Source organism: Carassius auratus, chromosome 2 (genome assembly GCF_003368295.1).
Source record: "Carassius auratus strain Wakin chromosome 2, ASM336829v1, whole genome shotgun sequence".
In the NCBI taxonomy this organism is placed as follows: domain Eukaryota; kingdom Metazoa; phylum Chordata; class Actinopteri; order Cypriniformes; family Cyprinidae; genus Carassius; species Carassius auratus.
This window is the reverse complement of record NC_039244.1, coordinates 14,767,991-14,780,406: the sequence shown is the minus strand read 5'-3', so window position 1 is coordinate 14,780,406 and position 12,416 is coordinate 14,767,991. Positions and strand designations below refer to the sequence as shown.

The 12,416-nt window shown below is 38.7% G+C and overlaps 1 protein-coding gene across 1 annotated transcript; it reads left to right on the top strand.

Moving 5' to 3' along the window:
- On the top strand, nt 1–11,704 carry LOC113117128 (inhibin beta A chain-like). Its single transcript, XM_026285558.1, has 2 exons — nt 1–824; nt 9,621–11,704. Exons 1-2 carry the CDS (start codon nt 413–415, stop codon nt 10,421–10,423), a joined length of 1,215 nt encoding a protein of 404 aa, XP_026141343.1. The 5' UTR covers nt 1–412; the 3' UTR covers nt 10,424–11,704.
- The last annotated feature ends 712 nt before the right edge of the window (nt 11,705–12,416 follow it).

Below are 12,416 nucleotides of genomic sequence, written 5' to 3'. Positions count from 1 at the left end.
GAGAAAGATTGTAATAAAGTGAGAGGGAGGGATGAAGAGGAGGAAGGTATAATTACAGACAGAGAAAGAGAGAGGGGACAAACAGTGAGAAGCCAGAGAGGGAAAGAGTGCTAAAGAAAGAGTCAGAGAACTGTCTAACCCTGCCCACTTTCCACTCAACCATTCAACTCCAGCACGGGCAGCCGTGCACCATCAGGCTTCATCAGACCTGCAGGAGGAGCTCACTGAAAGACCAGTGGTGCTTCGTTCAGCCCTCTTCAACTTTTATCACCATGACCGCGCCATTCAGATAAGGATTATTTTGGACTGGCTCCCGCTTTTCTCATCAGTTTGACAAACAAGCCAGTGCTGCAACTGTGATCTTGGCAGTGGAGCAGAAGAGGACCAAAGTGTGAGTCTGCCGTCACTCAGGATGTCCTCGCTCACACTTGTGACAGGGGTGCTATTGCTCTCTGGCTGTTTGTCAGGGGGCTGCTCGCCCACACCGGCCGAGAGTGGCTTGCAAGGTGCAGGGCGGCCGGATGATCCCATAACCCCCTGCCCATCCTGCGCTCTAGCCCAGAAGCAGAAAGACTCAGAAGAGCAGACCGACATGGTGGAGGCGGTCAAGAGGCACATCCTCAACATGCTGCATCTGAACACCCGGCCCAATGTCACACACCCAGTGCCCCGCGCCGCTCTGCTCAATGCCATTCGCAAGTTGCACGTGGGACGAGTTGGTGAGGATGGCACGGTGGAGATGGAGGAAGACGGAGGGGGGCTGGGGGAACACCGAGAGCAACCTGAGGAGCAGCCCTTTGAGATCATCACCTTTGCTGAGCCAGGTGAGGGACGTTTTCGTGCCTCTGGAGGAAATGTGACATTAATAGCTTGTTTGTGGTTCTAAGTGATGAACTCTCACCTGTTGAGTGAGACGGTGGAGAAACGCTTAAGTACAACGAATCTTTATGACGTAAAACCTTGGTCACATTAAAATACATTTCAGTAATATATTTAATGTAATTATGTAATAAGTATTATATACGGCTTTTTATATTTTATATATATATATATATATATATTAGGGGTGTAACGGTTCACAAAATTCACGGTTCGGTTCGATACGATACACTGATGTCACGGTTCGGTTCGGTTCGATACGTTTTAGATACAGCAAAATGTAAAAACATCTCAACTTTTCAGAATGCCGCAAGCGCACCGCGGGTCATGTGACAAGAACTAACCAATCAGCTTCATCCTTTCCCGTAACAACGTTGAGAGCTCAGCCAAGATGAAGGAACAGCTGATCATAGTTGTATATGGATTGCAATTTTGAAATAAATTCAGTAGCAGAGCTACTGCAAGCGATTTTTAGAGCTGCAAATCCATTTATCCTTCGCTGAAATTTCCGCGTCTCATGGAGAGAGCACGTCATTGTTGCTTAGCAAAGACAGACGCCTCAGGAGAAAGACGCGCTTAGCGTTTTCCATGCGTTTTTAGGCACGATATGTGAACGGCCCCTAAGGCGCTCGCTCACTCAGCACGCGCTGAAGGCTCGTTGCAAAATGTCTAATGCATTTAACAGACCAGAAATAAAAGATCCTAAAATAACCAACAGGTCTGGTGTTTGGGTTGGATTCCCTGTAAGCTATAGTGTCTAAATGCTGCAGGGATAGTTTGCTGCGTGCATGTTTCTCCTTTTTTTCGTCTTTTCCCAGATAGTACTGACGCATATATCCCAGATATTCCCGCGGTTTTTTTTTTTTTGTAATCCCGCTCGTGTACCCTGTCATGTTGCAGATGCGACATACCGTTGTTTATTTATCCACCACTCTCTTGCCATCACCATTATAGCTTAAAGGGAATCCAAAGTGCACCCAAACACCAGACCTGTTGGTTATTGGAGGATCTTCTCATTTCTAGTCTGTTAAACGCATTGGCTATTTTGCAACGAGCCTTCAGCGCGTACTGAGTGAGCGAGCGCCTGCTGAGTAGCCTAACATAAACATATAAGATGGTGTTTTTTTCTTCTTCGGGAGTGTCAGGGGCGTTGCCTGTTACGTTGTTTGGGTTATTGGGCTACCTTGTTGAACGCAAATCATTATATTTCTTTCTCTCTCTTTTTTTTTTTTTTTTTTCAAATATAATTAATTACTCCAACGAACCGTTCGGTATACATAATGCGTACCGCGTACCGAACCGAAAGCGTCGTACCGAACGGTTCAATACGAATACGCGTATCGTTACACCCCTAATATATATATATATATATATATATATATATATATATATATATATATATATATATATATATATATATATATATATATATATATATATATATATATACATTGTAAGAATAAATATAGTTATTATATATAAATAAAATATAAAAAATATATAGATTTCTTTCATATTTTCAGATATCTTAGCATTTTATAGTAATGTTACATTTATTAAAATTAGGTAATGCATTACATCCTAGTATAGTAATGTCTACAGATTTACAGATTTCACTTTTTGAAATCGTATACATTAATAATTTTTGATCTATTACAAATGGGAATTAACACTGAATAGTGTATTTATAAATTAATATAATCTAGATGCTGTCTGCCTAATGCCTAACCTAATGCTTTAACTTAAAAACTGTACCTTATTGTAACGTATTCTCCAAATATTAATTATAATTGAATTCAATATAATTGATCTGAAGCATTATATAGGGTTCAATAATGCATTCATTTATGATATTGTAAAGTGGGACTTTTATATCTAAATCCATGCCTCCACTAAGAATTCAAATGGATAAAAAGTACTTTTTCGGTCATTTTCGGTTTTGAAATGTTTGCATAATTAAACCGGTTACGCTCGTGCACCGTTCACAGGTTTCCTCTTTAAGATATGCACCGCAACGCTTGCAGTATATATGATGCACAGTGGATGTCACCTCAAATGGCTCCACTCAGACTACTGTTTCGAAGCAGTGCTTTTAAAAAGCACTCAGGTAGGTGTTAGCGGAGGTCGGAGGGAGGAAGGCAGAGTCATCTTAAGGGGAACACATGCGTTGCAGCTGTGGAGTATTAACACTGACTGCATGCTGCTGCAGGAGGCTCTCAGCGCTGTGCTCCTGATATGAAATTAGGAAATGATGCCCCTATTAACAGCTATTGAATGGAGTCACTTAAACATCTTCAGTCCTGCCAAGCAACGGGAAACTGTAGAGACAGTGATTTAATATCAAATGAACACTTTATCAAGTTATGCATTCGAATTAAGTCAAGTATTCCCTTAAAATCTACTTTACCCAGACATTTTTATTCTGTCATCATTTACTCAACCTCAAGTTGTTCCAAACCCCGCATGACTTTCTGTTTTCTGTAGAGCACAAAAGATATTTTGAAGAATGTCAATGTTCTTTAAAAGTGTCATATTGTGTTTCTCAGAAGAAATATAGTCATGAAGCTTTGGAATGATATGAGGGCAGAATTTTCATTTTGGGTGAACTGTTTTTCTCTTTTTCACAAGGTATCACTCATTTTAAATGACATACGAACTGTAAATAATGCTAATGTTGCTTTTGACAAAAAAAAAAAAGTGTGTCTGCTGACCTGATGATACGCTACTCATGCCATGTCGCTTGTCAAATGATAGAGCAGCCAATAGACAGCCATCCCAATTTGAAATATTTTTTTTAAACTCTGAAAATGACAAACCAATGCTTTTTCTTATTGAATACGCTTAGGGGGCCGCCTGTAACAGACACTCCATCCCAGTTGACTCAATAAACTAAGTCTGGGATGGGAAAATCCAAAAGTACATTCCATTTTTAATTGGTTCCTCATGACTTATTTATAACAATGTCACTGATCCACAAATCAGCATGACACTGCTGTAAAAAAAAAAAAGCTAGCAATATTTGTCTGAATGGGGTGCGGAAGCGGATGGTTGAAAAGGTCCAATCTCATGGCATCTGGGGGTTTTTTCCCCGCAAAAACAATATAGCAGTGTTTCTAAAGATAACAAGGCTGACCTATCTTTAGACCAGCACTGACCATGATGTGGACTGGCAGTCACATCTGATTCTTATACACAGACTGACCACACAGGCTTAATGGGACGATTTCCACGGCTTGTTAATTGCAGCTATCATCACTGAGTGCGAGAAGGAGCCAGCAAACGCTTGACTATGTTGTCTATTGTGCACGTTTGCTTACATAAATGTGCATTATGCTTTGATGCTATAAATAGACCTTTTGAATGAACCTAAGATTAAAAAAGGCCCCTCTGAGCCTTTATGTGATTGCAGGGGTGTTAATGATGCTCCGGGGAGTGGGGGTAGATGGGTAGGGTGGTTCGATCCCATTCAAAACCCACACGGCTGTTAGCTGGCCATAATTGCTCCATTCATCAAAATATGGGGCCCAGTAATTACTCTGGGCTGCTCTCTTGGTGTGTGGAACGGTCGGGGTTTCTTTGAAAGTATCTCAGCGAAACGGACAGATCAACAAAAGTTTTCTGGAATGTGAACGGGATAGGTTCACCCAAAAAGGAAAATTCAGTCATTTACCCTCAAGTCGTGTCAAACCAGTGAGACATTCTTTTATCTGTGAAACACAAAATATGAGATATTTTAAAGAAAGTTTGGTGTGCTAACAACACTGGATCTCACTGACTTATTTTAATCATCACTGGGACATTTTTTACTATCTTCTTTTGGGGTCCACAGAAGAAAATAAGTCAGACAGGTTTGGAATCACATGAGGACATGACTATTTTTAAGTGAACTATCCCTTACCCACATTCCAGTGCCAGTTCTGGTCTTCTGGGAAGGATAGATGGTTATATCTGTTGTGATGCACTCACAACGTTCTCTAAACTGTCGGAAGATATGGGATAAGAGTGAGACTGACACACTGGAGGAATTCAGGTTAATCATAAATAGCTGTTGTTACCAGTTGCTAGCAGCTCAACTACATTTCACTGTTTGTTGTATGTCATATAACTCGTATGTGACAAATAAAATCTTGAATCTTGAATCATCACTTATGTGGAGTTTTGGGGAGTTTTGCTGATCTGGTGTGGTTAGCTTGGCTCATTGCCTCTCTGAGCAGCTTCCTCAAATGGCTTAATAGTTGGTTTAGAGCAGGTCCTTGAGGTTTATTCTGAGGGATGTTATTAACTATTTATTTCCTGTCTTCTGACCCTTGTTTCAACCTGTCTCCTGACGATTCATGCCTGAGGCTTCATTATTAGGGGACAGACAGGTGATAGTTTTGTATTGAATGAGACAAAGCAGTGCAAGACAGTATTATAGGTAAAAGCAAGATAGCACTTGATAATGCATTGAACATGTTTTGTGTTGCGGTGATCAAGTGATTGTTGTAGCGAGCAGGGACTGTGATATCACTTTTACATCCTGGTACAACAATACATCCGACTACAGTAAGGCTTTTTGTCAACACCAGTTTTGGGTGGATGCTGTTTTTATCTAACACAAAAGGAATAGATTTTTAGTCTATTTATAAAGTAATTCAATGATCTGACATCAATTTTGAATACCTTTAGTTTGGTGATTCCCAACCAGTGGTTCGCTATCGTTCAAAAGTTTGGGGTCAGTAACTTTTTTTTTTAAAGATATTAATCATTTTATTTAAGTCTGGAGCAATGGCTGCTGAAAATTCTGCTTTGTCATCGTAGGATTAAGCTTAATGATATTTCAAAGTTAGTTTTTACTGTATAATTGATCAAACAATTGCACGGAAGCATATGAGACTTGTTTCAGAAACATTAAAACTGACACCAAACTTTTAAATGGTATTGTGCATGCACCTCAGAGGTGCATAAGTTGGTCGTAAGAGGTCAAAGAGAAAAATTTAATAAAACGTGCAATTATGTTTTTTCTTAAGTTTAATAAAGTTCAAACATTTAGTTTGTAGGTATCTGTTTGGATGTTGATAAAGGCAATACTAAGCCAAAAACAGTTGAGAAATTCTTTTTTTTTTTCAGTCCTGATGTTATCAGAAAGTGTTTACTTGGTTGGCAGTGTTTGATTTATTAAAAGACCCACTGCAAGAATGCAACACCATGTAAATAATCCTTTGATCTTCTCTGATGTTCGACATGCTTAACTAGTTGTGCTCATTGTGCATAATCCAGATTATATACAAGCTTTTAATGCAACTTTGCTGTTTAAAAACTATCTTGTCCTCGTTATTGACAGTACGCAGAATTGTTACGTGACCTTTGACCCGAAACTGCAGTACTGCTTACAAGCTTCTGAAGTGTCCACCGTACCCAGACCTCATCACCTCAGGGACACGTGGCATGTGTTTAAACCTACACGAAAGACAGAACAACTACAGCGAACTTTAAAAACTTACTCAGGAACCAAATGACAATGGCAAAAGAGCAGCTGACTTTTAATAACATGGAAAGAAAGGCCAACTCTTTTTACTTGGTCACACAGTGCAACTCCTGTCCAAGTTAAAGGGATAGTTCACCCAAAAATCAAAATGATGTCATTAATAACTCACCCTCATGTCGTTCAAAACCCGTGAGACCTCCTTTTATCTTCAGGACACAGTTTAAGATATTTTAGATTTAGTCCGAGAGCTCTCAGTCCCTCCATTGAAGCTGTGTGTACGGTATACTGTCCATGTCCAGAAAGGTAAGAAAAACATCATCAAAGTTGTCCATGTGACATCAGAGGGTCGGTTAGAATTTTTTTAAGCATCGAAAATACATTTTGGTCCAAAAATAGCAAAAACTACAACTTTATTCAGCATTGTCTTCTCTTCCGTGTCTGTTGTGAGAGAGAGTTCAAAACAAAGCAGTTTGTCATATCCGGTTCGCAAATGAATCATTTGATGTAACCGGATCTTCTTGAACCAGTTCACCAAATCGAACTGAATCGTTTTAAATGTGCGCATTAATCCACAAATGACTTAAGCTGTTAACTTTTTTAATGTGGCTGACACTCCCTCTGAGTTCAAACAAAGCAATATCCCGGAGAAATTCATTTACTCAAACAGTTCACTGACTGAACTGCTGTGAAGAGAGAACTGAAGATGAAGATGATTTTTGGGTGAACTATCCCTTTAAGAGGTGTTTTGATAAGAGATCAGAGTATATTGTGGCACAAAAATAGAGAGACACATTTATCTGCAAATAAGAAACCAGTGCTGTATTCTTGATTTTACATTACTTGGCAGAATTTCCAGTCTCTACTATCAACAACTCTCAAAGCAGAATTAAAAAGGTGTTGCCATTGATAAATTAACCGGCTCTGTAAGAGCATGACAGAAATTTCAAACAGATTCCACATTAGTATGGTGGCACTGCATTGTTCACTGATCTGTTTGACAACTTAATCCAGAGAGCAATGGAATATTGGCTTTCATTTCAGTTTAAAGGTGAAGTGGGTAATTTCCCCAAACACAATTTCACAAAATAGTGAATGTTTCCAAACAAATGCCATTGGTCGCCCCAAACTCATGCCGTTGTTTGAGTCGACAAAAGTCTTTTCCAAAACTCTCAATGTTTATAGTTTGGGGGGTGAATCAACTGCTGTGTTAAGTTGGAATAGGACGAAATATTTCAGCATCCAAACTACACACTTCAGATTTTAAAATATTTCTTCCTGTTATGTGCTAAGTCCATTCAGTGTTTCGTGGGAGTTTTCTGACAGTGTGAGATTTATTAAAGAGAACAGACTGCCCAGTAAAGTTACTCAGAGATCTCAGAGGCTCTCGTGAACTTTAAATAGTAATTCATCCAGGCAGATTTTCATAATAGCATGACAATCGAGGACCAAATGAATAAGGGTTTCTTCTTGTGTTCAAAAGCAGCTACACGCAACAGAAAGCAGTGACGTCTTAAAAACACAGTGCTCATGGCGTGAGACACTGAAAAAAAGTCAGACTCATCACAATCACAATTTACTATATTCAATAAGGGTGTAACGGTTCATATTGCTCACGGTTTGGTTTGATACATGGTTTTTGGTCTCGGTTCGGTTTGGTATGTGCAGGGATAAAAGGACTATGGTTAATTAAAAATACAGAAAATATTAACAAATAATCAAACTAAATGCAACAGCACAAATTCAATGGAGCAAGAGAACAGTGATACGTATCGTGGGTGGTGTATCTCATTTTTTCGGTTCGGTTTGAATATCGTTACACCCTGAGTATTGAACCTTCTTCAGTTTCATAGATCTGTATTATAGACAGTTTCATATGCGATGACTGAGTAAAGATAAACCTGCAACTACACTTGTCTAGATAGATATCTCAGTGTCACATTGATGAGCATAATAGATGGTCTTTCAGAGCTATGCTAGACTGTCCTTTATATCAGATAACACAGGATTTATTTAATGTGAACTAAACTGTAGAATTAATAGCTGTCCTTTTGAGGAAGGGTTGGCAGAGAGTCATTTAAGAGAGTCAGTGTGGTGGGTCATTAAATCAGCAATGGTTACTGATGCTGAGCTGGCTTATAGCAGACAGTCATGTGCAAGTTATAGGGAAGGCCCTTGTCATAATATAGCCTACATGCTTTAGGAACACAAATGGAGTGCCGGGATTTTAGGAGCAGGAAATGTTTTTTATGGACCGAGGCTAGGTGTTGACAATGGACTGCAGATGGTGGAGATTGAACGCAAAAAGCAAATATCCTCTCTTACAGAAAGAGAGAAACAGTTGAGTGTAGCAGGCGATTCATGTGCTTTGATCATGTTGAGCTGCTTCTCATGTGGTGACTCAAACAAAGAGAGTTTGTCATTAATAAACTGATCCACACAGAGTCTCGGCATAGAATAGAATTGGAGCAGCCACTATTAACTAAATTATCCCCACCGTTTACCTTTACATTTATTAGTTATTTTGGTAAAATTGATAATACCTTTAGAAAGTGGAGTACCAGGATTTAATATAATATAATATAATATAATATAATATAATATAATATAATATAATATAATATAATATAATATAATATAATATAATACATATTTTTCTATTTTATTTTCAGTTTAGTTGAAAATCTCTTATTAGATTTAGTTGTCTATTTAAAACAAATTTTAGATTTCATTTTGTAGCAGAGTTAATTTCCTGATACGTGTCCTTTAAAATTTTTAAACAATGTAATGTTTAAACAGCTCAGTTTATTGCCATTGCTATTCAGCAATATTTTCATGTTTACTGCAGGTGTGCATCAAAAGTTTAAAGTTTTGTAACATGCCATGCATCCTAAACTGAAACAAAAAATAGTATTAATAAAAAAAAAATTAGAGTCACAAACGTGTTTTAGTTTTTTTGTTGTTGTTTTTAACCAAACAATATATTATGCTTTGGACACCTGCATCAATCAGTGGTGTGTGGGGTGAAAATGCAACATACTTATATTTTTATTTAAACTTTTTTTTTTTTTTCATTTGTCAGTTTTTGTTCGTCAAGTACTCTCCATTACTAAATCCATTCTCCATTATTCAGTGGGGTTTCCTTCAAAATCTGCACAGAAAGCCTCAGAAAGCCTTTTTCCTTTTATTTAACTTAAAATGTGATGTGTCCTACAAAAATAAACAATGCAATATCATATATAAAGCTAACCAATTGCCTCATCTGTATCATCCACAGGAGATGCCCCGGACATCATGAGATTTGACATTTCTAAGGAGGGCAGCCCTCTGTCTGTGGTGGAGCAGGCCAACGTGTGGCTGTTCCTCAAAGTTGCCAAAGGCAGCCGAGGGAAGGGGAAGGTGTCTGTTCAGCTCCTGCAGCATGGCAAAGCTGACCCAGGCTCTGCGGACGGACCCCAAGAAGTAGTGGTGTCTGAGAAGACCGTGGACACGCGGCGCAGCGGCTGGCACACGCTACCAGTGCCCCGCACGGTGCAGACCCTGCTGGACGGGGACAGCAGCTTGCTCAGTCTCCATGTCTCCTGTCCAATGTGTGCCGAAGCTGGCGCCGTGCCCATCCTGGTGCCTGCAGAGGGCAACAAGGTCAAAGAGAGAGAGCAATCTCACCGACCCTTCCTCATGGTCGTGCTCAAGCCAGCCGAGGAGCACCAGCACCGGCGCAGCAAACGTGGCCTGGAGTGTGACGGCAAAATCCGCGTCTGCTGTAAACGGCAGTTCTATGTCAACTTTAAGGACATCGGGTGGAGTGACTGGATCATCGCTCCGTCTGGGTATCACGCTAACTACTGCGAGGGCGACTGCCCCAGCCATGTGGCCAGCATCATGGGCTCTGCCCTCTCCTTCCATTCCACCGTCATCAATCACTATCGGATGCGCGGGTACAGCCCCTTTAACAACATCAAATCGTGCTGCGTACCCACGCGCCTACGAGCCATGTCCATGCTCTACTACAATGAGGAGCAGAAGATCATTAAGAAAGACATCCAGAACATGATAGTGGAGGAGTGCGGCTGCTCATAAGACGCCATGAACTCCTAACGAACACTGCAATGTTGGTACAAAGCACATATCAGAGGATCGGCAGTCTGTGTTCTCCCACAAACGTTTGAACTGCAGACTCGGGCAGCCGGTTTGTTTCTAGATCATTCCAAAAGGACTGATTGCTGGAGTGGTCTTTGTGGCACTTTCATATAAATATGACGGAGGAGAATCAAGCATAATATATTTTTTTTAATGAAGGGAGACTGAGAGGGAACGGGTGCATGAGGCAGAGTGGCAGCCCTCATTCTCTGCACTGCAATAAAGAGATTTATTTTGAAGTGTGGAATTATGTATTCTGAGGAGGAAAAGAAGAAGAAAAAAAAACATGCAACTCTATGCAAGTCAAGTATTATTACAGGACATTCTTTTTTATTATTTGTCTTTTAGCTTTTGTTTAATGATGTTTTTATTGTCATCCCTTTTTTCACGGACAAAAATGTGTCGGTTTTTTTTTAGTACATCTTAAAAGAAGAAATTGTGTTTATTTCATTTCTCTTGAAATACTTGAACAAAAATTAGTTTGACCAGCTGCTGGAGCCAAACTACATTATTATTGTTATTATGATTATTTTTATGATTATTTTTCTCCTAAACATTCTGAATGTTGATGAACGAACTAATATAATTTTGCACTAAGCCAACATTAGTACCATGTGAGCCTCGGAGCATTATGGGCTGTATTCCAATTGCCGTATCAGAGTCTAGAACCAGAAGCATTTGAAACGTACACATAGTAAACCAAAGACCATACACATCTCATTCTCAGAGCAAATCCCCAAAATGCCCAGCTCTGTGAATTTATGAAAATTAGGAACAACTGTGTATGGCCGACATAATGTACCATTAACTCAGTATAGCAAATAAAATAACTTAATTTTTTGTTTGTTTGTTTTTTCCTGCAACAGCATCAATGTTAAGATACTTTTTTTTCTCTGTGTGTTTCAACAGTGTTTGTCTCCATCGATGTATGACAAAGGTCTTAGATCCTGAACTGAAACCTAGCCTTCAACCGTTGTTCTCGACAGAAATATTCAGTAAAGAGAGAGATAGAAACAATGTCCTGGCGAGGGCAATCAGCTTTGCCAGATTCACAGTGCTAGACACTAAAGGAACTTACTGTGTTTTATGTAGAGTTATGCAACATACGGTGATATGTTGCCATGTTGTACAAATTAAAATATGTGCTTGTCATGTTTTATATCTAATTTATTTTGCAGCATATTCTTTGCTTCACTATTAAAGCTGAATTGTACAACTTCACCTTTTGGTTTAAGTCAACAGTGTGTGTTTACCAGTTGATAAGCTGGGTTTCAACACTAAATGCAAGTTAGTTTGGGTTTCACTAAATGTAGTCCAATTAAGTACATCAATTGACAAATCTGTCAAGTAACCCCAAATATTATCACTACACAGCCAAAGCAGATGCTGTGCAAACGTGTGTTCTGTCTTTTTTTTAGCCTGTTGGGAGGTTTCAATTATAAGGAGTCAAAATAAACATCTAATAATGGATTACATATACTACATAATCTGACTCCAATTCCAGTAAAAAAAAACAACAACAACGATAATAATAATAATAATAATAATAATAATAATAATAATATATAAATAGTCATGGCTCAGATTTGAAGTTATACACTACAGTTAAAAAATATATATTTTTGAAATGTTCTTGAAATAAGCCTTAATGAAAAAAAAGAAGGCTGCACTTATTTGATAAAAAAAAAAAAAACAGTGAAATCTAATAGTGAGAATATTACAATTTAAAATAAGTTTTCTATATTTTCAAATGTATTTTTAGGAAGGCAAAACTGAATTTTCAGCTTCATTACTCCAGTCTTCAGTGTCACGTGACTCTTCAGAAATCATTCTAATATGCTGATTTGCTGCTTAAGAAACATTTTTGATATTATTAGCAATCCTGAAAACAGCTCAACATTTTTTTTTTCAGGGTACGCTGATGAATAGAAAG

Bases quoted from the DNA above. Each gene is read 5' to 3' on its own strand.
- LOC113117128 (XM_026285558.1), top strand. From the start codon at position 413: ATGTCCTCGCTCACACTTGTGACAGGGGTGCTATTGCTCTCTGGCTGT. The intron at 825-9,620 runs GTGAGGGACGTT...TATCATCCACAG, and splicing joins CATCACCTTTGCTGAGCCAG to GAGATGCCCCGGACATCATG.